The 27,222-nt window shown below is 40.7% G+C and overlaps 1 protein-coding gene across 2 annotated transcripts; it reads right to left on the bottom strand.

Annotated features, from left to right (window-relative positions):
• Nucleotides 1-294: 294 nt before the first annotated feature.
• Nucleotides 295-26,452, bottom strand: LOC125882061 (helicase with zinc finger domain 2-like). Of its 2 annotated transcripts, XM_049565741.1 has the most exons (20): nt 26,306-26,452; nt 21,934-23,536; nt 17,915-18,098; nt 17,081-17,188; nt 14,753-15,267; nt 14,011-14,649; nt 12,313-13,111; nt 12,079-12,154; nt 8,532-11,913; nt 8,268-8,353; nt 8,004-8,129; nt 7,767-7,922; nt 7,540-7,684; nt 7,328-7,459; nt 6,646-6,838; nt 6,116-6,262; nt 4,348-4,557; nt 4,035-4,191; nt 1,798-1,965; nt 295-1,706 (listed from the first exon to the last, which is right to left on the bottom strand). In XM_049565741.1, the coding sequence occupies exons 2-20, from the start codon at nt 23,283-23,285 to the stop codon at nt 1,594-1,596; spliced, it is 8,688 nt and encodes a 2,895-aa protein (XP_049421698.1). In that variant the 5' UTR covers nt 23,286-23,536; nt 26,306-26,452; the 3' UTR covers nt 295-1,593. The 2 variants fall into 2 exon arrangements, with proteins under 2 accessions (XP_049421698.1, XP_049421783.1); XM_049565826.1 differs by lacking the exons at nt 17,915-18,098; nt 21,934-23,536; nt 26,306-26,452 and having other exon boundaries at nt 14,753-15,173.
• Between the last annotated feature and the right edge of the window lie 770 nt (nt 26,453-27,222).

Raw genomic sequence — 27,222 nt, 5'->3', positions numbered from 1 at the left:
CTTTCAGATTTGAACCACATCTATGTGGCATATACTGCTGACCCATCCAGCCATAAAAATGACAAAAATGGGTCGATGATGGTGGGTCATTAGTCTGAAACATTTGAGCAGAAATCCATTCCTTCTCTCAGCAAACTTATTAGGCCTTGGCAGGGGTTAAATGTTATCAGTGCTAAAACATGTGCGTGACTTTTAATCTCATACTTTCACCAAATCATTTATTCTGATTCTACTGACAAATTCCATAAATTCCATTTAACAAGGCAAAGACAAGAAAAGTGAACCATAAATAAATCAGTTTGAATGTTTTTGTACATTTACTTAAACATGAAAATCTCTTATAAACATTTTTGTAGCCAAAGCTAATCCCTGAACACCCAAATGTATGAAAAACAATATTATGAAGAGTCAAACACAAAATAAAAAGTACTGTGGTGGCAAAATTACAGTAAATGAACAGTTTAAGTTAAAGTCTTCACACGTCGTCTGGCTTTCTGAGTTTTTTTAAGCATTCATGAATGGACTCACACACAGATACAACCGCATGAACAATCAGTCAGTGAGTGAGGGCCGGTGTCCTCTCACCCTTCTATCTTTATAGTTCCCATAACGAGTGAGTGCCTCGATGTTCTCTCACCCTGCTATCTGTATAATTCCCACAACACAAAAGTCAAAATATATGGCGCTCAGGTGGTTTGACATCCCTAAGACACAACATCTCTTGAGGCTAGCAAGGACACTTATTGTGGGAACCTCCCTTTAACCCTATTCCCATCAGGCCTCTGTTGTATTTCTCACTGCTGTCACAGTAGGGGTAAACTGAGCAATATACATCATACATCATAGCAAGTACCCTTATATAAAAACATGCATTATACGCTAAAGACAAAAATAAGGTCAAATACCATATTTTCCATCACAGTACAGACTAGGCTCACTGACTGATGAGGCAGTTAAAGTGTTAAGGCCAGCTGTCCAGCTGCGATGAAAACAAATGCAGACTCATTCATCAGTTATCAGGAATGCCTCACTGGGGGTGATTTCATATAGTGCTAAATACAGTGGAACACATTTCAACTCAACCTAAAAATGAATTTAAAGAATCAAACAAAATGAGCTAAACTCTGCCTGCTGCCCATTGTTAAGGTTAGCCTTATATCATAAAGTTTTTATTACAGCTTACAACTTTTCTCAAATGCAATATCTTAAATTGTAGTAACAAATATGAAAAAAGCATAAAAAATAGACTATTCAATCACTGAACCTGAAAGTTAAAATTAAGATTAAATGAACACACCTAACAACAACATTCTAGATACAGGTGATATTGAAGTTGTAGGACTTCCTATTTACAGCTGTATACATATGAAAGAGAAAGGGGTATGTAAATAAGGGCACAATAAAAACTGTCAAATATCAAAAACCCCAAATATGCTATAAAACTGTAAAAAGATAACATAAAAAGTTACTGCAGCATCATGGAAAAATTAAAATATATACATAATTCATGAAGTCATGCTGCTGAAGAAGTGTAGGAGCTCTGGTTGGCTGCTTGTAGAAATCAAGTCTCTTAAAAAGTATAGATGAGATCAGCTATGTGGCAGAATACACTGAAATCTTGTCAGCATCAGTCACGGCATTGTGAAGCTTGTAGTGGTCCAGGAGCTTTCCCCAAGATCTACTGCAGCTCAGCAACTCTTGGTTCCCTTGGAGAGGACACAAACATTTGCGTTATGAAGCCACATGGCAGCTTTAAGCGTTACGCATAGAAATAAGAGCTGAGCTGGAGCATCTTACCAATGATGCACAGTCCCTCCTTGGCCCTGGTGATGCCCACATTTATCTGGTTGGGATCGCCCACAAAGCCCACATGTTTGGACAGCCAAGCTCCGTCTGGTTCTTTTTCGATCTCTTCACTTGGCAAAGAGCACACTGTAGATATAATGACGTATTGCCATTCACTTCCTGTGAGACAAAATGTTGTGTGTCACATTATGAGCATTCATTAAATAACAGAGGTTGTTGTTTGGTTTCTCTTGAAATACAGGACTGAGTCACTGGATTGTAATTTACATGTCTAGAAAGCTGTAAGTATTATGAACCTAAGATTGCCACCTTAAAGTTGTATACATCCTCCAACCACTCAAGTTGCAGTTACCGTTTACATCCGTGTCAGTCCAGACTCATATGTAGCCATGACAGTAGAAAATGTTTCCAGTACGTTGTTGCAAAGAAGATACAAATTCTAAAACATGGATACTTCACACATATCTTCAACCTGGCAGCACAGAAAACCTATACAATCAGAACAGTTTCAAGGTGGGCACCCAAGATGAGTGTCACCAATTCAGTATCTGACCAAATGTCTCCCCTTCTGTTCCTGAGATATGATGCTGAATAATGGCCAGAAAAGGGTTTTTGCAGATTATGATGTCACAGTGGGCGGCACGGTGGTGTGGTGGTTAGCACTCTCGCCTCACAGCAAGAGGGTTGCCGGTTCGATCCCGGGCGTGGGAGCCCTTCTGTGTGGAGTTTGCATGTTCTCCCCGTGTCAGCGTGGGTTCTCTCCGGGCACTCCGGCTTCCTCCCACAGTCCAAAGACATGCAGATTGGGGACTAGGTTAATTGATAACTCTAAATTGCCCGTAGGTGTGAATGTGAGCGTGAATGGTTGTTTGTCTCTATGTGTCAGCCCTGCGATAGTCTGGCGACCTGTCCAGGGTGTACCCTGCCTCTCGCCCGATGTCAGCTGGGATAGGCTCCAGCCCCCCCGCGACCCTCAAGAGGATGAAGCGGTTAGAAGATGAATGAATGAATGAATGATGTCACAGTGAAGCTGACCTTTGACCTTTTGGATATGAAATGTCATCACTTCATCATTTTATCCTATTAGAAATCTGTGTGAAAGTTTGTCATAATTAGCATAAGAATTCTTGAGTTATGGCCAAAAACATGTTTTGTGAGGTCATAGTGACCTTTGATCATCAATTTCATCACTCAATTGCACCAAAGTTTAGGATATTCCCTTAAGGCCCTCTTGAGATATCACATTCATGAGAATGAGATGGATGAAACGTCACAGTCACCTTGATCTTTCACCACCAAACTCTAATCAATTCATCTGTTGAGTCCAAGTGTACGTTGGACCTAAACTTGAAAAAATTCCCTCAAGGTGTTCCTGAGATACTACGTTCCTGAAAATGGGATGGACCAGGTCACAGTGACCTTGACCTTTGACCACAAAATTCTAATCAGTTCATCCTTGAGTCCAAGAGGCTGCCTGTGCCAAAGTTGAAGAAAATCCCCCGAGGTGTTTTTGAGTAGGGTGCCCATTAGCTCACCTGGTAGAGCAGGCGCCACATGTGCAAAGGCTTTGCCCCTGCCGCAGCGGCTGGGGCTCAATTCCAACCTTCAGCCCTTTCCTGCATGTCACCCCCACTCCCCCCCTCCTTTCTTCCTTTCACACTAACAACTGTCCTGTCAATTAAAAGCAAAAAAGCCCTAAAAAGTATCTTTAAAAATTCTTGAGATACCACATTCACAAGAATGGGACAGAAAGACGCAACCCAAAAACAGCTGTGGAGACTTAAAAATTGGACTATGTCAACTCAACAAGTACGCTTGAAATGTTACTCAAGTATTTCCATTCTGAGACTCACTCAGCAGATATAATACTTTTAATTCACTCCATTCTCTACTTTACATAGCATGATTTAGAATTCAAAGTGAAAGATTTATTCATAAAATATAAAACTATGGGGCGTTGGTGGCTTAGTGGTAGAGCAGGCGCTCCATGTACAAGGCTGTTGCCGCAGCGGCCCGGGTTTGAATCCAGCCTGTGGCCCTTCTCTCTCTCTCTCCCCCTTTCACACTTACTTGTCCTGTCCATTAAAGGCAAAAATGGCCAAAAAAAAATATATATATATATATATATATATATATATATATGTAAAAACTACGCAGCAGGGCAGGAAGCAGGTACTTTTATTTCAGTAAAGGATTTGGTTTGAGGAAGCAGAGAGGTACATGTTTACCTTGGCTTTTGGTGATTGTCGTGATGGTGATTTCACCCATATTCCTCTCCTTCAGCTTGTCTCTGATTTCTGACACTTGGGCATTATAGGGCGACAGAATCGCAATGCTTTGCTGTTTGATTTTGGCATTCTGCACCAGCTTTTCGGCGATGTCAATCTGCAAAAGCACAAAACCAAAACCAGAGATTGAAAGCAATAATAAATAATGCCAATGATAACGATCATGTTAATGACTCTATAGTAGTTTTTACCCTTGCATTTAAATATCACAGTTAAATATCAACAAGGAAACCAAAGGTGCCCAGTACAGTACCACTTTGTCTCTCTCCTCCTGGTTTGCCTTGGAGTTCTCGTTGCCCTTGGCTGTGCTGACGACCAAACTGATAGTTTTTCCTCTGATGTCCCCAAAAACGATTGGCATTGTCTTGTTCTCAACACGGAGGACGCTGCTCGGCTGCTCCACCCCAGTTTTCAGTTTTCCCTCATAATATTCTTTTGATGGGAATTCACATATGTCCCTATGCTATAAAGACATATAATTGATTATTGTTGGTAACAATTTAAAATTTTAAACTCAAACGTGGCAATACACAACCCCGTTCTCATTCCCAGGGAGTCAAATATGGCAGCCTAACCAGTGGCCTTCAGCTTCTGTTACCAATGCACAAGGCACCTTACAGTGTCCGCTTGAGATACACCGGTCTTTAAGCTAACTCTAATGTAATCCCGTCCTTGGCAATAAAGTAATCGGAAGAGTAAGAAAGTCTGAATATAATAGAAAGAAGGGGTGGTGGATGGGTCAAATACATGCATGTGACTTTTTTTTAACCATGTCCCATAGTAAGTCATCTCATGGGGTTGGATAATCATGGGTTACAAGTAATGCACGAGTAAAAAAGTAATTTTTTTAGGGAAGAAGTACTTTCATGTTCCTTTTTCTTAACTGTACTTATACTGTTTACTCTTAGTATGTTTTTGGCCCAGAAGTCTACATTTTACTTTACTACATTTGCTATTTATACCTTTGGTTACAACTAGTCTGCTCAAAAACGCACGAGGAGCACTTCTACTGCAGATAGCAAGTTGCAGCTGCCTGGAAGGAAAAGAAGTACCACCCGTCTATAACTACCATGAGACGATGACAGGGCAAAACCCAAACCAAGACCCAGTTTCCAGAGACAACATGATGAGGTGCTTGCTGTGCTTCCCGAGGGACACTGACATCTCTGCTTTTCCAAAAACTTCAAACCTCCAATAGCACATTTAAGTAAGTTGCACACACTGTAGGTGAAAATGTGGCTACCTAGCTAACATTAGCTATGTTATTTTTTTCATGTGTGATATTAATCTTGATGATATGGTAATAAAGAGACTGGTATAGAGGAAAGAGATGTAAAAAGGGTGGGAGATCATTCTTATCTTAATTGTATAGGCTCTCCTTATTTGTTTGATTAACTGATTTATGTGTCAAAACAATTGCACTGGCAAGGGAAAGTAACTTGTACATTGTGTAATTTATTAACCAGGTACTTTTTTTTTTTACTTTTACTCGAGTAGGATTCTTTTACTTTAGTTACTTTTTTGGGTAGTAAATGGACTTTTACTTGAGTACAGATTCTCAGTACTCCACCCACCACTGGTCATCACGTGACGTAGGCGTCAAGTGACATACTCGTTAAGTTACTGTAACAAATGTAGTTATTATAACCTAAACCATGATCATTTTTCTAAACATAACCAAGTAATTTTATTACTTAAACCCCAAGTACTTTTGGTGGCAAAACCTATGTTTCCTATGAAGACAGAAGTTTATTTTTAAAGACACTGTAGCGTGTAACAAGTGGAAATTTGACATGGAAACTGACACGACCAAAAGTTACAATAGAGCGACACCTAAACCATCATTGTTTGAAGTATAGGGCCACTGACCAAGCTGCTGTATTTGCTGAGTTTAAGTGACAACATGTTGCAATAAAATATTTTTACAGAATATATACATAAATATATACATAAATAAATAAAACACTGTATAATATATATAATACACGATACATATGTATATATAGTGTATTTGTTCTCACCATCCTGTACTGAGTGTCCAGCATCACTGCCCTGTTCTTGTGTATTGTATAGTAGCGTTCAAACAGAGACTTGGCCATCCCCAGCTTCCTCACACGCTCATTCTTCACGATTGGTCGTAACTGTTTGTGGTCACCAATCAAAACAATCTGAAAGGGATATTGTGAGACATTAGAGTGAATAACTAGTGTAATGATGCAACCAGTGCCCCGGTCCTGTCATATGAACACAAGTGGACAGTGTTAAATACAACTGTAAACAAACAATCACAACATACATTATTGTATGTTTGCTAGTAGTTTGCTAGTAGTTGTCATGATATTATTCACAACTGCCAAACATAGACCCCCGTGTTCCAGTAGCCTACGTAATGTGAAATAATATCAATACATGTTTGGATTAGGCTTTCAGGGCAGTGTATTCATAAAGCAAGGAACAAAGAAAGCAAAATTCAGCATTAGCACACAGACACATTCAGGACAGTGTTAATGGAAAGCACAAGCAGTGTACCATGGATAAATGAAAAGCCAACCTTTTCTGGTTTGTTGCAGACTAATGGAATCAGGGCCTGGGGTTCAGTGGCCATTGCACACTCATCAATGAGGATCTGACGTGCACTGACTGTCTTAGTCAAACTTGGGGTAGAAGACTCTGTGCATGTGCACAGTATGATGTCATGCCGTTCAAGCTCATGTGTCCGAGCATTTCTGAGAAGTATTTTGTATCTGGGAGGAAAAACAATCCATTAAGTTTGTGCTGCAAATAAAGTCTTACAATTATTTACTTACTCCTTTCTACTCTTTCTCACTTTTTAAAAAAAGGTTTTTGGTATGCACACATTAAAAAGATACACAGAAAATGACAATGAAACTAACAAACTCAAGACCTTAGGGTAGGATATAGCCCCATTTTGGACCGTTTCATCATACTGACTCAAAGTGACTACGAGTTCCTTCTAATGTACTTTTGATCATTATTCTTTAACATGGAACAAGGTTATGATTGGGTCCTGAGGATGATCTTGTCACATTATTATCACTATTTCAAGACATAGAAATATCCAATCTAGCCCTGTTAAGGAGTTTCTTGTCACTGTGTAGGACACAGTCCCATAGAAAAGCTCAGGGAAGCAACTCTGCACTGCTCTTTAATGGAGGTGTGGAAGCTAACCAGATGTGCATTTGCCAAACCAACTAGTCTCCATCTGAACTTACTCTTTCACTTCTTCAGCAGTCAGCTCTTCTCCTTTTCTCTCATGGGCAAGTTTAATGCGTTGATCAAAATCTTTTATTTGACCTGAAAAAGGGTTGGTGTCCTGTCGCATGCGGTGATGCAGAGTGATGCTCCTAAAACCATGTAAAATATGTCAGTATTAGCCAGCAAAGATATTTCTTAAGACTTTCATCAACTGGTGTAGTAACAATACCTGAGCTCTGGCTTGGCACGCTCTTGGCGGAGTGACCTCTGGGAAAACTGAAGAGTGCAGTCTGGATAAGGGTAATCAAGCATCTCCACTTGTTGGCTGTAGACTCTGAGGGGCCTTAGTCTGTCTCCAAACCTCAACAAGTACTCTGTGTTACAACAGTAAAACATTGGTTATAACAACAGGAAGAAATGCAGCTGAAATTTCATCAGAGAAACAAAGTAACTTGCCTGCAACAACATCAACAGACTTGTTGGATGGGCCACAGTAGAGAATAACTTGTTTCTTGTTCTCGTCCTTTGGGTCAACACATTTCCTTTGGTTCTTAGAGTTCAGCTCAAAGAAACAGTACACTATATACACACCTACTACTGTCTTTCCAGTTCCTAAGAGACAAATGGGAAAAATGGCTTAAGCCTTTGCAGAAAATATGAAGCAACACGGTGAATATAAGTTCCAGCTCTTACCAGGTGGTCCCTGTATAAGTGTGAAGGTATCATTTAGAGCTTTCTCCACAGCAAGGTGCTGACTCAGGTTAAACTGTGGCAGTATATTTGGTAGCTCTTTCCTCATACTGTGCCACGTTGATTTTACTGCAAGGACAAAATGACAAGTTATTTTTTGCAAGAAAAAGACAATGCGTCTTCCATGTACTCAATTTTAGGTGTGACTCACATGGATACAAATACTTGAAATCTATGCAACTATTTACTGCTGAGTAATGGACATACCCTCTCTTAAAATGTGTTTTCCAAGTGCTATAGACGTGACAAGATCACATGCTGATGTAATGCTGACCACAGCATTTTCTTTCCGGCTACAGAAAGAAAAGATAAAACTGTATGTCAACATTTGAATCAAAGGCTGAAAATGAAATTGTCTAACAATATGTCAGGTTAATGCCAATGCAACAAAAATGAGACAAAAAATATGAAAAGTCAAACTGTAATAAATATTACATTGGTACAGTCAAAGTGAACTACACTTGAACTTACATGTCGGGCAGGAGCTTTGGGATTATTTCAACTGTGAAACAGGTGTTTTTCTCAAAGACACAATCAGGTATGGTCTCCATTGCCAGGTGATTGACATAGAATTGCACTTTACTTCCTTCATTTGGAGGGTTCTTTTGTTCTTCTACTATTCTTGTGACACCATGGGCTACCCATGTGAACTCTCGTGGGTCCACCAGTGCAGAATGTTCAGGGGTTGAAGTCAACTTCAAACCTCTTTTCCGTATGCACAGTAAGCACTTTGAAAGGTTACATTCAATGGCCCATCGACTGATCCATGCCAGGGGTAAGAAGAAGCTTCCTGTAAGTATGCCTGCCTGCTCTTGTTTGAAGTTTACCACCAGGTTCTCAATAACAATGCTGTCACTTTCATCCACTGCAGTGGAAGCAGATTCCATCTCACACAATGGTTTCCAGATCCGTTTATACTCCTCAGTGTCACTATAGAAAATCCTTGATGGATCATCTGCAGATCTGGAGAAGCATGTGATAGGACTGTGGACATGGTGCACACAGATCTCAAACTTTGGTTTAATGCGCACCAACTGAACAGCAGGCATGTGATAACCTCTTTTCACCTCTGTAGTCATTTGGATCTGAAGAGTGTCCCCTCTCTGCAACTGAAGCTCGATGTCAACCTCATGCTCCGTTTGTTCCCTCTCATCCTCAAAAGTCTTGGAATGAGACACTTCAGGTGATTGTGGCAGGATGTTTTGTTTTTCCAGTTGCTTTATATCAGCGTTCATTGTGAGAGACTTTGCATGATCCCAGTTTTCTTTGTCAATTGCCTCAATAGTGGCTTTCCATATTGCCAATGGAAGCTCAACGCAGGGACCGAAGTCTGGCATTTTCAGTTCTTGGTGGATTTGCATGTTGTCAACTGCATAGATCCGCCTTTTCCATGTAAGAATGATGCAGTCATTTGCTTCATCATAAATTGGTTGGTCAAACAATTGTAAATCTTTGTACATAATCAATACACTCTCTGCAAACATGTTCTTGTTAAAAGGAAAGGCCACTGCAAAACTGTCTGTCTTGGGACTGACAACAAAGGCTAGCTTTGAAGCACTTTGTTTTCTCATGCTCACTGCGTAGGAGATCTGCTCAGCCTTTTGTTCATACTCTTTGGCACCCTTGAGTTTCTCCTCAAATTGACTGCACAAAGTTGCAATCTCTGATGATGTGTATTGGACATCCTTGTCACATATGATGGAGTGCAAAAGTCTCTGCAAGATGAGGTCCATGTACCGCCGTATTGGTGAGGACGCTTGTGTATAAGATCTTACATTCAGAGAATAATGCCCATCATGTGCTTTGGTATAGAACTTGGAACAGATGATTTCAGCTTTACTACAACACCTTCTGAACTGATCAACAACTGGCTTGAGCTGAGGGTGGATGTCATCTGCAGCAATCAGGTCCACCATTTTGTCTATGTCATCTGCTCTTGCAGCTGACTGGATGTCTTCCCACACTTCTGTGAGTATGCGGAAGTTCTCACAGTTTGGGGCTTGTTCATCAACATCAACTTTGTGCCGCACATGAAAAGACAGAGGTATCAATTCTCCGCAGTTCTCCTTGAATTCGTCTATCTTTTCAGGATCTGGTTTTGCTTGACGGCGAAGGGGTGTGCAACGCCTGGTTTTCTCTGAACCAATCAAAGTCTCAGATGCAAGTGTATTGAATAACACACTCAGCTCTTCAATCATCAGATTGGCTTTGCGCTCTCCGGGCAATCTTTCATCATCAGGTTGAGAATAAGCCCAATCCACAAGTCTTATTTTCCTTTGAGCTTTTGCAAAACAATAAGCCACTGCGACGCAGTCTTCTACAGAGTGAAATTTAGGTGTCTCTCTGTATCTTTCAGAGATCATGTCTTCTGCCTCTTCATAAGACAACTGCCGCTTTGACTTGATCAATGACAGCTGGAATTTGGGTTTCCCAATGATCTCATGTGTTTTCTTGTTTACTGTGAACACCAATGAAACCACCCTGCGAACTTCACCAGACAGAAGACTGAAGTGCCCAGTGCTCAAGTCTTGGGGGAACATATGGATGGGATTTTGCTTACTGCAGTAGTATGTAGCACCAAGTTGTTTTGCAGCCTCATCTAATGGACCACCTAGACTCACAAAGCTTGCCACATCTGCAATATGGACTCCCAACTCGTACTGGTCTCCAGTTTCCCTGACACTGATGGCATCATCCAAGTCTTCTGCTCCTTTTGGATCAACAGTGAAAGTCATTATGTCAGTTATGTCCTGTCTGTGTGCCCTGTCTTCATCTTTGTAGGAGACACTCTCGTATGTACATGTATTTGGTGAAACTTTGAATTCTTCATTCAGAAGCCTCAGTCCATCAACCAAAGAACTTCCAATTGGAAGAATATCTATGACATTCCCCAATGGAATAAAACAATGTTCTTTCCAGCCAATCACTTGCACCACAAATGCGTTGTTTTGTTTGAAGTTTTCATCAAGACGCTCGTATGCTGCAATCGTCCAATGTCCATTGATTTGCTCCCATATTGGAAGGAAGTTACGTCTCTTCTTGCTGATATGTATGCATACTTTGGGTGCAGATTTTGTGATGGGCATCATTGTCCTTCTGACAAATTTGCTTTCAGAATTCTGTCTTGGTTTGCTGTGATCCTCATCCTCAAGCAGGCACACAAGTACACGGGCTGATTCAGCTTGTTTAGTGATGCTGACCACTTTTGCGGTTTGTAAGACCACTTCGTCTCCAGTGAAGACCTTGCCCAGGTTTGCTCTTCCCTTGATGTTAATACGTCTGGCAGGGTTATGAAATGGTATGACATAACCTCTGTTATATGACTCCCTGACAAACCTTCCTTGACTGTACATCTCTGGTTGTTTTTTACACCGCTCCAAAAGGTCTGTATCAGCTTCACTGATATTGTACACTGATCTTGACTTGTGGTGGTCAAAGTCTTCAACTTTCAATCTGTCTTCATCTGAACTATATTCTGCTTTCTGTTCATATTCATCTTTTAACTCTTGAAGAATTGCATCACTGAGAGTGTTGCTCTCATCCACATGTTCAGACTTTTGAAACCTTGCAGTTTCCATTACATCTTTTTCGAAGAAATCTTTGGTGAAATGCTGTGGTGCAACACTGTTGTTGCTGATGCAATGGTCTATGTAGCTCTTCCAGACTGCAGAGCATTTCCCAAAGCAAGAGAGTGCAGCAGCATCTCCAACCACAACCACATAGGACTGAGCCCTAGTCATCGCAGTGTTTAACACACGGGCATCATTGAACAGCTCCAGACCAGGCAGGTGAGACGTTTTCAGGCTGTCACGTGTTTGTACGGCTGTCATTATGACTGCCCTGAACTGTTTGCCTGTTAACACATGAAGAATATGTTTATAATATAAAATGACTATAATATATGTGAAAGATAAGATAAATAAAATGTTTGAATAGTCAGGTGTGCAGTTTAGCAATCCCTTATATCTAGCATAATGGGATAGTCATGCAGGAGTTCTTCAAGCTAAATCAAAATTACCTTGCACATTTGCAAGATTCTCAACATGGACTCCAGCAAGGTCTTTTCTTGAAAGGGCTGCCCTAATTTGCCGAACCTACAATCATAAGAAACAAGTAAGATATTTAAACTATTTTAACTCGGACCATATATAACAATAACAATGCAAATACATTCATGCAGAAATCTTCATTGTATCAATGATGTAGTTAATATCTCTTTTCAGTCAGTGACAACTAAAAACTTTTGTTTTACCTGGGATCCCTCTGATAGAACACAGATTGAGCTTTGGTCCTTGGTCCCCCAGGTCAATGGCCAGTGTTTGAGAATTTCTTTCACTTCTTCAACCACTTTGGCAACCTCTTCTTTGTTATACCAAGACATAGACACAGTGTCCAAGAGACACTCTCCCCTAACATGGTGAAACTTTAGGGCACGGCCATTTGCAGGAGCCGGAATATTTCCAGTAGCTTGGATGACATCATTCTTACCAACATAGAAATGGGTGGACACAAACTCCACAATTTCTTTGGTTGAGCGGTAGTTTTCACTGAAGATGATTCTGCTGTTCTGGGCAGCATCGCACTTTTGACCTTGATAGTAGTGGAACAAGCGATTGAGGAGTGTGTGATTTGAACGGTGATGGTCATCAACTGAGAAAAGCTTGGGTCCCATCTGCATGTGATCTCCAGCCAAAACAACTCTGGTGTTTGGCCCAGCAAGAGCAAGGGCCATCAAGGCTTCACATTCCAGCATCTGAGAGGCTTCATCGATCAGTATGTGGGTGAAGTATCCCTCTGGGAGCTTTAACTCGTGAAAATTTCTCGCCATTGTCGTGGTGGTTATGACTATTTTGTGGTGATCTAGGGCAGCTTTTGTAGGTGGTAGAAAATACTGCCCATCTTCTGAAAGCAAACAGTACTTCAAGGTAATCTCATCTGTGGCAAACAAAGCATTCCCTTGTTTGTTTGCTTTTATTCGTATTGGCCTTGATCCATCATTTTTCTTGTTGATGAATGGATGCAAGTGGTCTCTGACGTACAGATCTGCAGAACTGAAAGAAAACAAAAATGTCAAGGACAAAATTACCTGTTGGTATTGTTGTATTTAAACTTATTTACAACAGTCCAGCTTACGGCCCAGACACACAAAAAAAATATTAAAAAAACAGTGGTGACAAAGGCCTTCCATCACCTCACGTTACCTGTGTCTAGGCCAAAAAGTTGCACTTGAACAAACCACAAAGACTACAGCCAATGGTCAATTAGCATGTACATTCTGCACCTGCATGAGAGGAAATAACTCTCCACACCAGTGGGTGGTGGTAGTCTGTATTGATCATTCAAAAAAGGAACCGGAAGACCAAAAGGGTAGATTCAAGACGCTAGTTAGCCATTTAGCAACAACATAACCTGATGTTGAAATAACAGGATATTTACTATGCGCCAATGAACAATAACACAAACAATGATGAGCTGTTTCTGCTAAAGAGCTTAATGGCTAAAAAAAAAATCATACCTAATAACCTAATAAGTTTGTTTCTGTCTCACTCTCTCTTGACTTTGGCTCTTTGTTGGCTGTCCCCACTTCCATTTCTCTTCTCATACGCTGACCTGAACTGCCAATCAGAGTGATTTCTCTCATGGATAGCCTCCACCATCTCTGACATTGATTCAACATGTTGAATTGGCCAGAAAAAAAGCCAAGAAGGGCTGACATGGGCAGAGACAGGCTGACACAGGTCGACTAATGCCGACGTTGCGGGACGCGTGAAAAAAACTAGGGTGATAGATGCTCACCGATGGCCTGACCTATGGCCAACCGTCAGCTTTGTGTGTCAGGGCCCTTTGAGCAAGGAGCTTAATCTAGATTAACACTTTCATGTAGGGAGCACATGTTCATTTGAATCAAACAATCAATGTCACTTAACACATTTTCAAAAATATGTATTACCTGTTGGTGTGGGTGCAAATTAGCACTTTATTGTGAGGCTGCTTACAAAGCTCTCTGGCTGCTGTAGCAAGAGTGAATGTTTTCCCAGTTCCAAATGGTCCATAGATGAGGAGGGGTGCCACACATTTCTGGAGAGTTGAATTCCCTGTGATAAAGTCAATTGCTGACTGTTGCTTTGTATTCAGCTTCTTGTAGCGTATGGTATTCACAGGAACGCCACATTTCTTAAGGTCTGGTAGCACTTGTTTTGTATCAGGGAGGAGGTCTATGGCCTTGTGCATGCTGCAGAAGTTGTGGCGATTCAGCTGAAACTGCACCTCCATCTGATATGACTCATTACTTCTGAGTTGAAGACCAGAGCAACATTTTTCAGACAGTTGCAAATAGATTTTGTTGTCACTTGTTTTGTCTGGCAAAATGATGGCTTCATAGACCTTTGAGTTTTGACCACTGGAGGAAAGAGGTGCGATCAGGCCTGAGTGGATGCTTCGTTTTAGTACCAGTCCCTCTGGGGTGTCTGGTGTAAGATTACAAGGAATCGAGACAGCACAGAACAGTTCTCCCCGAGGTGCAATCATCAGGCCAAACTTTGGACTGTTCAGCTTATCCATTGTTGTAATTTCTCCACAAACATTTAGTCTGAAGTAAATAAGAAAAAAAGCTTAGGTTTTGTAAATATGCACAAAATCCAAACATCATAAAAGGAAAGACAAGATGAAGGAAAGACAGATAAGCATATTACCTTGAAACAATCTGGTCCTCTGCCCGTTCCTCATTGTACAGGAACTGGTGCATTCTTTCTCTGTAGTTCTCATTATTCAGAGGTGTTTGGCTGTTGTGGGAGGATTTATACAGAAAACTAATCTGAGGAGGCTTGTACTCCTTCAACAGCTCCTCCTGTTCTTCTTTTCTGGATATACAGGGGATGATAACCCTGTTCCCTCGATGCCAACGCTCAGAACTTTGAAAAGTAGCTCCATGGTTCACAGTTGTTTGTTCATTATCATCCAGTGACTGCTGGCCCACTCTTACTTTGAGTTTCTTCAAGAGCACTGGTCTCATGTCAAAATCTAACACTAACCACTGGTCATAAAGGCCTGGGTTGATAGATGTGAAAGACACGGTGATGTCATAAGTCATGTCTTCAGTGAGGAAGTCTTCCCCTGAGGAGTAGATGCAGGGCAAAGAACTGATGTCACCAAGGCTGAATGAAGCTCCTGGTTCTTGCTTAAGCAGCGCCACATGCACAAGCTGTCTCTGTATGTACAGGAAAATGGCAATTAAACATACTGTACAGGCTGTTCTAAGGCAGTTTGTACATTTTCCTATTAAAAGTAATGCACCAAAATTTGTATATATCCCTCGTAATGATGAGTCAGTAATTCGTGCAAAACCCTTATTATTTTGGAAAGCTATGAATGCATGACCAATGTGCTGACGAGAGCAAAGAAGAAAGCAGCCCCGAGCGGTCCAGTTAGAAGGCAGGCTGGGGCAGTGGATGAGTCACAAAAACACCCTGGGACTTGAACCTGGAGAAGGGTTCGCGGCTAAGTAAGCTGTTAGCCTGGGGCTTAGAAAGCTTTCATACTGACACTTAAGCTTTAAGCCAAAACACACCGGCAGCATATTTTTCCCCAACTCACTCTCTGTTTATAAATACCAGCTCCCACAGCAGCTCTTTTTCACTGCTCCTATGTCAGCTTGACTCCTCTTCTCATCATTGACGTTGTTGTCCACCTTCATTGTGTGTATGTGTGTTTATTTAAGACTAATTTTTCCCTCTGTCTGCCGAGCTGCCTGCACCTCCACTGGACTCAGAAACTCCACCCCCCCTGTTTTGATTGGTGAGGCCTCTGCTGCTTCTGACTGCCCAGCCCACAGCTCACCTGGGTCCCTGATTGGTGCGGCATGAGTGCAGTGGGCGCAGTCACCCTATCAAGACCAAGCATCTATAAGCACCCTGCCAGCCTGTCAGTCCAGAGGGCTGACTGTTGGTGGCAGCTGGCCTCTTTGTCTGAGAACTTTGTGTTGTGTTTGACAGCCAACTTGTAGCATTTGTAGCTTGTTTTAAGCTTTTTGGTAGATCTTGTGAACCTTTCAAGTGTGGCCAGGTTGTTAGACATTGTTAAACCATTTTGACTGATTCCACACATTTTCACCCTCACATAGATGATTTGTATTAGAGACACTAGGTGCAGGGGTGCTGTTACATTGTTGTTTGTTTTTAAAAGCCAGATTAGATAATCAGAATTTGTTTTCCTTTTATTTTTGATTAGTTAGATCATAGGTTAAGCTCCTAGTGAGTCCTCTTTTTGTTATATTTGGTTTTTGAGTTAAACAGCACCCACTGGCCCTCTTCCTTGGTTTGTTCTCAGTTTATTGTTAACCAGTTTTTCTTAATTTAAGTTACATTAAAACTGCTTTACCTTTTAACATCTGGGTTTTTGTGTTGCTTCCCTTTCCCCTGTGAGCTGGGTTGTAACAGATGTATACAGAGATTTTGGTAGGTGTTGCTGTGTCTTGTGTGTGACGAAGAATGGATAAAGAGAGACTTGTTGCTGAGGTTGAGAAATGTCCCGGGCTATATGACCCACAATCACGTCATTATGAAGATAAATACAACCTGTTCAGTCGTAGCTCTGGAGATTGGCTCTTGAGGTAAGAAATCAACTTTAATTAGGGGCTCTGCACACATGATTTTAAGATAATTTTTTATGGTGGAGGAAGTACAGATCTGTCAGTAAAAGTAGCAGTAACTTTGCATGGTTGTCTGTTCATTAGCTGCAGAGCAACGCGTCCAGTGTGCTAGGGGTGGTACTTGACGCGTGTGACATGACACGCTGCGCTGCAACAGCGCCAGTCTTTTTTCAGCTTTAGACTAGCTTACCCTGCTCTGAAGCAGTGTTCACCTCAAGTTTGCAGAGGTATCAACTAAACTTGGGTTAAAGTTGCCAGTGTGAAACAGAGCTAATGGAATTTGCAGCACATTTTTGTTGCAATCAGCGGGACCTTTTGGCATTTTGATACAGAAAAAGTAACCAACTTCCATGCCTTACTGTAAAAAACTTACCTCTGTTTCAACTTGGAAGTTCCATTTCAGTGTTGTATTGATCTGTTCACACGCCACAGTTAAATCTTCATCACAAGAGATGCTGACATCATCAACTTGTTCTGATATCTGTTAATTTGAAATAATAAAGTACACTACTGTGATTCAGGATGGTGAGGAATTGAAGAATAAATTAAATCAGCAGTCAATTAATAATATAAAAAAGAAACAATGTTAGAAGTCACAAACTTGTGTAATTATTCGTTATATCTAATTGATATGTGTTTGTGATAACTGTACATGATAAAAAGCCAATTTGGGCTCAAAATGTTGTCGTTTTTCTACTGTGATAAGGGGAGATTCTAAAGTTTTGCAAGTCTCTGCGAGACAGAACTCACTATAGATAACACCCAAAGATCAGTGTCTCTGGTAAGCTAATATGTAGCCTACCCACAATACACTAGGTCCAAAGTCATTCAGACATCTTTATCTCTACAGTAGTTTATCATATGGAGCAAAATCACAAAAACACCAGCAACAGAATGACTTGTGTATTTGCTCACTGAGCACTTGATGGAAACACATGTTCTTGTTATTTTCCCATTTTATTTCTATGTTGTGCAAACGTTTATTGTCTTTTTTGTGTCTGTCTGACAGCACTTCAGTTTCTTCTCTAGGAGGGTGTTAAAGTTCGCTATGACCTTGAGAAAGACTGTGCATGCGATAAAGGCTGGATTCTCTTTGAGAACACAGTGTGCCTCTCAGCTGACTGAACCACTGGAACATCCTGCTAAACAAACACCCTTAAACAGAATTAGATAATAATGAGACAAAATATTTGAGCCCTGTACTCACAATGTGTACTTCATTACTGCTGTTTTTGTATTCCTCCAAGAGCCTTTCATTGTAGCACATGAGACCCTGGGCTACGATGTTATGTCTGATCTCTTTCTCCTCTGCAGCACGCATCAACCACTCCTGCCGTTCTTCCACAGAATGAGCTTTTGGGCACTTGTTGCCATACTCACACGTTTGTGGTCTAGGATGGAATGGTAATTTCAAAAGTACAATACAAAGAATATGTCAGTCAAACTTCCATGTTGGATCAGTTAAAAAAAAAAATCTAAATATTTCTGAAATTAATTATACAAATTTAGATTCATATATACTTTTTAAAAACTGCTTTTGTAGTATGTTTGTTTTTGGAGGTGTGGCTGGAGCTCCCACACTGTGGAAGATTTAAAATGCATGAACTAAAACAAATCAAACAAAGAAAGTGAATATATTGTTATATGAAATTCCTTTTTGTGCATTGTCTGTCTCATAATAAAATTAAACACATTTGTTATAAAGGACAATCATTTGGCTTTTTGGCTTTAATAACTGAATGAATTGTTTTTCATGAATACAACAAGTTTTTGCTTTAACTTACAGTTATGTAAGTTATGACATAAGTGTTGATTGCACAGTGTAATGGCTATAGAATAATGACACCATCTGTGTTTAGACTAATTCCCTATAAGCCTCGCTTTCACTATGCAGGTCTGTCAGCCACCGGGTTAACCCCACGAAAATGAAGGCTTGATTTATGTCACAAAGGAAGTGCGTCAACTATCAAAACAGTAAGAGAATTGCTTTTTTTCTTTCCCCCGTAGCTTTCGGTAGCTATCCCCAGTTTAATAAAAACAAACTCTTTCCAAGATTAAAGTCATGAATAGTCAAGGTAAAAACTCAGATATTCTGATTGCATTTCAAGGTTGGGTCAACTTCACCACACCAGAGACAACACTGCAGTTGCACTTTATTTTAATAAGACATAAAATAAGCCATACTTTGTATCAAATTAGACCAACAATGTACTTAGTAATGTAAGATATTTATTGGTATTTATTAGGTTAACATAGTCTTCGTCACACTGCACTTAGCCCTGAACTAAGGAAGCTGTTATCCTCGGGCTAAGAAAGTTTTCACATTGTCACAAAGCTGGCATACTTTAAAGCGGGCTAACTTCGACTTTAGCCATAGGCTTTCTGGCCTTGCAGGGTGAGCTTTAAGTTTGCTAAGTTGCCAATGTGCAACGGAGCTAAAGGCATTTGCATTCCACTTTGGTTGTCCAATCACACAACTTCTTCATCACATTATCAGTATACACATGCTATATGTTTACGCTGTAACCTGGTACTACTACTAGCTACTAGCTAGCTATCTTAAAATAACAATAACAGCAACATCTCCTCTGTTTGCTGCTACTGGAAAAACTAAAACAATAGAAATCTTATTTTCAGTCTCTCCTGTCTCCACAGTTCTCTCTTATATGTGATTTCGTTATTATTCTTAAAAAAAAAAAAGAGAGAGAATCAGAGAATTTCTGATTTTTTTTTATTAAATGTATGACTACATAATTGTAGAGAATTGTAAATTTGTGAGGGTTTTTTTTAAATAAATTTGCCACTTTAATATCAGAGAATATCTAAATCTTTATCTTGTAAATTTGCAACTTTAATCTAAAAATTGTATGCTTTTTTGGGGATCTTTAATAAGTCCAATAATCAAATCACAATACAGAAAAAAGTGAAGAAATGTGATGAGTTTAGTGTTGTCCAGCAGAAGGCAGCATAGACCTGCCAATACGTAATGCAAAGCACTTAAGTTTTCATGAGTTGAGCTTATTCTTTTAGAGATGGAGAAACACTGTCCATGCTAAATGAAAAACAATTCATTCAGTTATCAAAGACATAAAGCTACACAATCCTTCCAACATATGTTTTTCATTTTCTTATTACAAATACATTTAACAGTGTGTATTGTGTTTGACTTAATTTCGTGTTTGATTTGTTTTCACGTATGCACTTTAAATCATCCATACATCACCATCTTATGCTCCATTTATTTCAAACTGTGAGAAGCTCCACTATTTCTGTTGTGTATTCCATTGTTGGACAACAGTGTCCATAAACACCACTCACAAAAACCAGAAGAACCTGGTATGCATGCTGGTATCTTTTACATAATTTCGTTGTCAAGCTTGTAAGAAACACACTTTTGTTTTAAAGTATGGTGAATTAATCTGTAGCTAAAAACAGTCCCCAACAAATGCATTATTTCCTCCTGTTTGAACTCTCTTTGTACAAAAAAGGAAAAAAATACAGTGCCCAGCTGTTACAGGAAATTACTGAGAATTTCTCAGAAATTAAAGCATATATTCATAATGTATATATTACTACTGTATCTATTTAAGTTGTCAGAAAGAATTAATGAGCTTGGAGCACAGAGACTAGGGAAGTATTGAGATACAAACTAACACACTGTTGTTGTTGTTTTTTTCCCCCTTGGTTGTCTGCATTTTTTACAAACAGCAAGACCTCCTTGGTTTTTTGTTCCATAACACACTGTTGGTGTTGGCCTTTTCATGGGATTTGTTGATGGTAACAAAACATAGAATATCACTAGCCTTGTCCTTTAAACAGGATGAAACAGAAAAAGTGGGAGAGTCCCAATTAAAGGTCCAGTGTGTTGGATATAGGGGGATATATAGGCAGAAATGTAATACAATAAGTTTATTTACTTGAGTGTCAAAAGAATGAAAAGACTGTGGAATGGATATGTGTATGGTGGCGGGTATACGTCTGTGGTATTGATGTTGTGTTTGTAACTTTTGAAGTTGCCTGCGTAATGTATGTCTACTCTCGTGGCTGTGCGTAATGTGAAAATAATTCTCTTGAAAATGACAATAAACCTATCTATCTATCTATCTATCTATCTATCTATCTATCTATCTATCTATCTATCTGTGTAGTGTGTAATCAGAATGACCCATTTATACATGGGAGCAGGTCTTCTTATGGAGATCGCCATGTTGCCCCGCTATGTTTCTATAGTAGCCCAGAATGGACAAACCAAACACTGGCTCAGGGTCATTTGTGTTTTTGCATGGGCTGCTGTAGTTAGCAAGACACTTTTTTTTTTTAATGTGAAATCAACGGGTCTGTTTGTTTTGGAGAGGAATAGACCTCTGTGGATCCTAAGTCATACGAGAAAAAGGTGAGCACAAGTTAACAGTTGCTAGGCTAGCACTCTGTGGCCAACGTGTCAAACAGTAGAGGAGAAAACCTGATTTGTAACATGGAACTGCTTTCTTTGTGGCGTTTTTACCGGTGCAAATTGTTTTGTTTCTGCGGATAATTCAGCTCCCAGTCAAATGCTAGGAAGGGAAGTCTAACCAAGGCTATTCAAGAGAAGGCTGAGACACGGGGTCAAACATGGGGGGATTGCACATGCGCAGTAAAATCTGGTCTGCACTTCCTCAAAGTCTCAGTAGATGGCGTGAGACCACGGAATAAGGGGGATGTGCATGCATGTCATTTTCACAGCTTATTACTGGACTGTCATTGGTGGCCTGCGCTGTGGGTGAGAATGACAGAGATGCAATTCCGACAACTTCAGGCAGCCGCCATCCAAAAGTCCAAGCAGACCGCACCAAGTGCACTCCTTGATCGCCTGAGCGGATCCTGAGCTTTTTATCTAGCGCCCCTGCTGTCACCCTCCAGCATCGCAGCTCAAGTCACACTGCGCATGTGCAATCCCCCCATGTTTGACCCCGTGTCTCAGCCTTCTCTTGAATAGCCTTGAGTCTAACCAGGAAATGTTTCAGCTGGTTGCAATATGTAATCCTCACCACTAGATGCCAGTAAATCCCCCTAAATCATACACACTGGACCTTTAAACTATATGCAACTGTGGCAATGAAAGGCATTTTTGGTAAAACACATTAAGTTCTGGTTGTTTGAAGATTGCCCCCCATAGTGGGACCTAAAGCACCTGCATGAATCTACAGTATGGTTGTAAAACACATACAGGGCAGTAGTGTTGTTTACCTGTCACACAGCCAAAACTGAGATGGGTGGTTGTGTGGAGGCTGTCGTCCTCTCCACTTGGTGGTGGTGTCCTCAGAGAGTAACTGGGCATGCTCCAAAGAGGTGCAGTGCTTGTAGAAGCTCTCTGGGGATGAAAGGTTCAGGAGGCAAACTTTGCAGTATATGGTGGCCTGTTTGGGCTCCGTCTGCTCCTGTCGGCTCAGCTGAAGGAGATGGGGCCGAACAGAGAGCCCGCTGTTCTCCGCTTTCCACACGACCATCTCCACCTCGCTCTGTGCAGACTGGCAGTGTCCGGCCTGATGCCAGCAGGGCTTGCCGTCCCTGACATGACTGCAGTACTTAAACTGACAGTTGGGGCGAAGAGGACGTACCTGGCTGTAGATGTGTTTCCGACTATTCTCTGACAGGTGATGAACTAAGACTGGGTCCCACGTGTGCGCTGCATCTCCTGAGCAAGTGGAATTCCACCTTTTGGTTGTTAGTTTTTGTGGACGATCATGATAGCACTCTTTGCAGAACTCAATAAATTCACCTGAAAACTGTTGAAGTATGCTTTTGGCTGCACTTTCTGGTGTTAGAGAATTAGGCTCAGACCTAGTTACAAGTCTGATTAAGTCATCTTTACTGATTCCTTTGTCTCTAACATAGTTCCACACAGTAGCCTCTTCATAGCTTCTAGCGTAAGTGCATCCCTGTCTGTGTTGAGTACATCCAGAGCCCTCAATAAAGTAGTTACACACTTGGTAAAAAACATTTCGACCGAAGAATCCACCTGTAGGCCGATCAGAGACAGGCCTCCATTGGTTAGAGGCTTTGTCTTTGGCTAAAAGCAGATTTCTACTACACTTGTGACTAAGTGACTGAACTTTGTATGTTATTTCTTTCTCTTTGATAGAGCACAGATCACACACAGCCTTCAAATCTAGAGTTGGCAAGAGGTCACCCAGAGGTTCAGAGTTATCAGGCAGATCAGATCCTTTCTCAGACTGAGCTATGAGGTTACAGAGTAACACATGGTCTAATCTGTGATGCTTTTCAAATGTCCAAACGGCAGCTTCTTCATCACTTCTGGCAAAGGTGCACCGGTTCCTGTGGTGTGTGCAACCAGAGCCCTCCACAAAGAAGTAACACGACACATACTGACTTGGGTTTGGAAACGTGGGCCGCCTAGAAACAGGCCTCCATTTGCCGCCACCTTTGGCCTTGCAGAGCAGGAGATTTCGCGCACACTGGTGGCTGACTGGTTTTAACGTATACGTAATTTCTTTCTCCTTTACGGAACATTGAGCGCATGCAAGTTTGAGGTCGTATGTTGACAAAAGAGGAGCCAGTTTGGATTCTCTACCTGGCATTGTGATGCATTCATAATGCTAAAGTCAACACCTGGATGCAAAATGTGTACTGACCCTGCATTTGTAGGAATATCCTCAGAGTTTAAGCAATTTCAGTTTTCAGGTATGTTTTCAGGTGGCAGCCAGTCACAACAGGCCCATATTTAGCTACAAGTCCGACTGACTAATGAACTCTAACAGAATTAGGTTGGATTAACTTGTCATTATCTACAGCAGACTAAAGGCCAAAGTCCAACTCTGCTTGAATGTGTCTGAAAAAGAAAACAGTAAAGATGATGCATGATAAGAAGTTTGCTCAATATATTCAACTCAGAAAGCCATTAAAGGAATACTTCATTCACAAAACAATCATTTATGTTTCTGTTGTCATGCCGTGTTACTTTGAATTCATAAAGAAAACCCTGTTTTTCTCATACAGTTCAAAATCCAAAAAATGAGCTATGCTTTCTAGCTCCTGTTCAGAGAGAGCTGAAGGCAAGGAAATCCAATGTACTGGGAAACACTGAGGATATGACTGGATACATGAGACTGGGAGTATACTGTTAGAGTTGCGTGAGAGCTTGTTGTAAATGCTGTTGATACAGATTTTGTGTACAGCTGCTATTCCTGGTTTGACCAACACCTGAGATCGCACCTTTATTTTGATATTCCATTAGATTTGGTCATTGCCACTTCCTGTCCCACCCTCACTTTCCCACACTGTGGTTTTGTCAGATCAGAAGATGATGGATAGCCGGCATGTTTGTCACGTTATTGTTCGGCAAAAGATAAAGATTTAAGATAAAGACTAAACCCCCCTCCCATTTCGGAGCTGCAAGCGGGCAAAGTGGTCAGTACAATTTTATTGCGTAACTTTTATTTCAACTTTTGTGTCATTTCATGGACTGTGTATATCGAAATTCATTGTTATATTTTGTGTCTGTTTGTAGTTCTACGGTGGTGATTGATGGTGCAACGTGAAGCTAGCTAGGCTAGCTATTTGAAGGCATCAATAAAAGAACTGTATAAAGAACTGGAGTCCTCGCTGATGTTTCAAATGGAAGCATACTTGTAAATAGATGTTTTGAAATAGTTTTGCTACTGAGAATAAACAATGTTTGGCATTTTGGATTCTTTTTTCATGGATTCAAGGTAACTACATGAATAATTGATATATAGAGTCATTCATTCATTCATCTTCTAACCGCTTCATCCTCTTGAGGGTCACGGGGGGGCTGGAGCCTATCCCAGCTACATCGGGCGAGAGGCAGGGTACACCCTGGACAGGTTGCCAGACTATCGCAGGGCTGACACACAGAGACAGACAACCATTCATGCTCACATTCACACCTACGGACAATTTAGAGTTATCAATTAGCCTAGTCCCCAATCTGCATGTCTTTGGACTGTGGGAGGAAGCCGGAGTGCCCGGAGAGAACCCACGCTGACACGGGGAGAACATGCAAACTCCACACAGAAGGGCTCCCACACCCGGGATCGAACCGGCAACCCTCTTGCTGTGAGGCGAGAGTGCTAACCACCACACCACCGTTCATATTTTTGGCAAATATTTTGTACCACTTTTTGTTTGTAAAATTCAAGGTCTAGACACCCAGGACCAGATGTGGTCCGAACAATCCAGCGCATTCTGATCAGAATGCGCTCTACATACAGTTACACCTTAGATCAACATTTTTCCTTCTCCTGATATCAAGGTTCAGATCACATGGTAAAGCCAAGTGGAAATGGGGTCTGTGTGAATGCAGAACTGTTTCTGCTTATTAAAAAAGAAGGATTACGGCTGCATTTCATTCGTCGCTCAACATTCTGCCTCCTGACCCACAATGTGTTGCAGTAATGTTGGATGTGCACAGCGCCTTTCTGTTCTTCTGGCCACTCAAAGTGCTTCAATGCTACATGTCACATTCACTCATTCAAATACGCATTCATAGTCGGGTGGCAGAGGCTACCATACAAGGTGCCACCTGCTTGTCAAGTCAAACATTCACATGCATTCACACACTGATGGCACAGAAAATGAATACATAAATTAAATCATTAATAAAATTAAAATTCGATAAATTCACTTATACTCTTACATTCTTTTCAGTTTCACTGGTCCTGTTATATCTGTAAAGATTCACTAGTTAGCAGAACAACTTATTGAGAGCTTAATATTTTACCGAAAAGAGACATAGAACTAATTGCAGTTGTATTTACTTTGACTAGGGATCAGCAACCTTTACCATCAAAAAGAGACATTTTTAGCCTTTTTTTTTTTTTTTTTTTTTAAATTTGTCTAGAGCCACAATACTTGTGCTTTATAATAAAGGTAACACAGCCTATTAGGTCTAAATTAGCCGATGAGTATTAAGAGTTCTAAGTTCATTCATATGTTTGAGCACAAGGTGACTACTCTGCAGTGGGCTAAAACTGTATAAAGGAAGGTGCGTTTCATTTAAACCCCCGCTCCTCCCCCGCCCGCCGTCTCTCTGCTCTCCAAGTGGTCTCTCTGCGACCTTTGCTGTTACGTAATACCACGGGCCGAGGAGACGAAGTAACTCGCAGCTCAGTTTTCACAGAAAAACCCTGAAGAACTGTCTGCTGCGTGGAGCTTACATCTTAAACCCACTGGGTGGCGCGGTTGGCCATTTGCTTAACACAGCACTAGGAGTAAACAGGGGCAGCGATACGCACTCACAGGATGAACCACGGAGTGATATTAAAACGGGGGTTTAAACAGTAGAATCCCGTTTAGGCTATACCAAAACAGATGCCCCACAATTCAACACCAATCAAAACTTAAAAAAAAAAAAATCAACCATTTCCTTTCTTATACAAAATAAATTCTGCACCCATGTTGCCAACTCTCAGTCAGTTTATCTAATTATTCCCACAATCTTGCAACAACTAGTCTAGGCTACTTCTACAACTCCTAATACGTTTGATAATAATAAGCTAAAATGAGCAATTATCGTCACAAAAATAACAACAACAACAACAACAACAACAACAACAATAACACAAATCATTATAACTACCGTCCAATGGGCTGATCCTCTCACAGGTTGTAATATCGCGGAGTGTATCCGTGTTATTGGAAACTAACGTGAGAGCTAATCTACAGCAGCAGCATCGCTTAGACTCACCGCACTGTGCCTGAACCGCTCTCTTTAAAGATAACCGGGGCAGCCTGTCTGACTTAAGTTTCGTTTCCCATACTATGCGTCACCATCATCAGGTCAAACTGATAGGCATGCGCTCTATACCGTCATCTCTCTTCCTCATTTCAACGATACTGCGTTGTAAAGCTACATCCACCACTTCATGTGAAACATTCATGATGTCCCTGTACTACAGGAGTCATTTACTATTGAAACATATTGTTATCAAGCCCTGATTAAATGAATTATATTTCATCAGTGGGGGAAAAAACAACATCTTGACATTTGGGTCGAGACTGCACGTTTTCATACAAATCCATTTGTTTCAACTTGTTTCATTTTCTTGATACTAATGCAGTGATCTTAGAAATGTAAGTTTCTACTGGAAAAGTTAAATCTGTAAGCCAGGCCAGTACTTAGGAAATTTTTGGATTGTTTATTCATTTAACCTTGAGGACTACTTTAAACAAATATTGGTCACAGAACTGAAATAGTATAAAGAGGTTGTCAGTTGTCAGTTTTCCAGTCATACCCATCCATTCATCCATCCAAAGTTTTAATTTAAGTCTGTTATAAACAGACCAGCTGAACATGTTCTTGCCTGCCTATTTGTTTGGCTGACAGTTTTTCTGATCACTGAGATAATGCTGATTTGACATAAAGTAAAAAGTAGCATACTAATGTTGCCAGCTTCATTTCTCCAGAGATAGCTTCAATAGTGAAGCTTTATTATTATTATTGTTGTATACACCGGTATGCATAAATATTTAATTAAATACACCATTTTGAAAAAT

Source organism: Epinephelus fuscoguttatus, linkage group LG1 (assembly GCF_011397635.1).
Source record: "Epinephelus fuscoguttatus linkage group LG1, E.fuscoguttatus.final_Chr_v1".
In the NCBI taxonomy this organism is placed as follows: domain Eukaryota; kingdom Metazoa; phylum Chordata; class Actinopteri; order Perciformes; family Serranidae; genus Epinephelus; species Epinephelus fuscoguttatus.
Note: the sequence above shows the minus strand (reverse complement) of the source record. Positions and strands in the feature narration are given on the sequence as shown.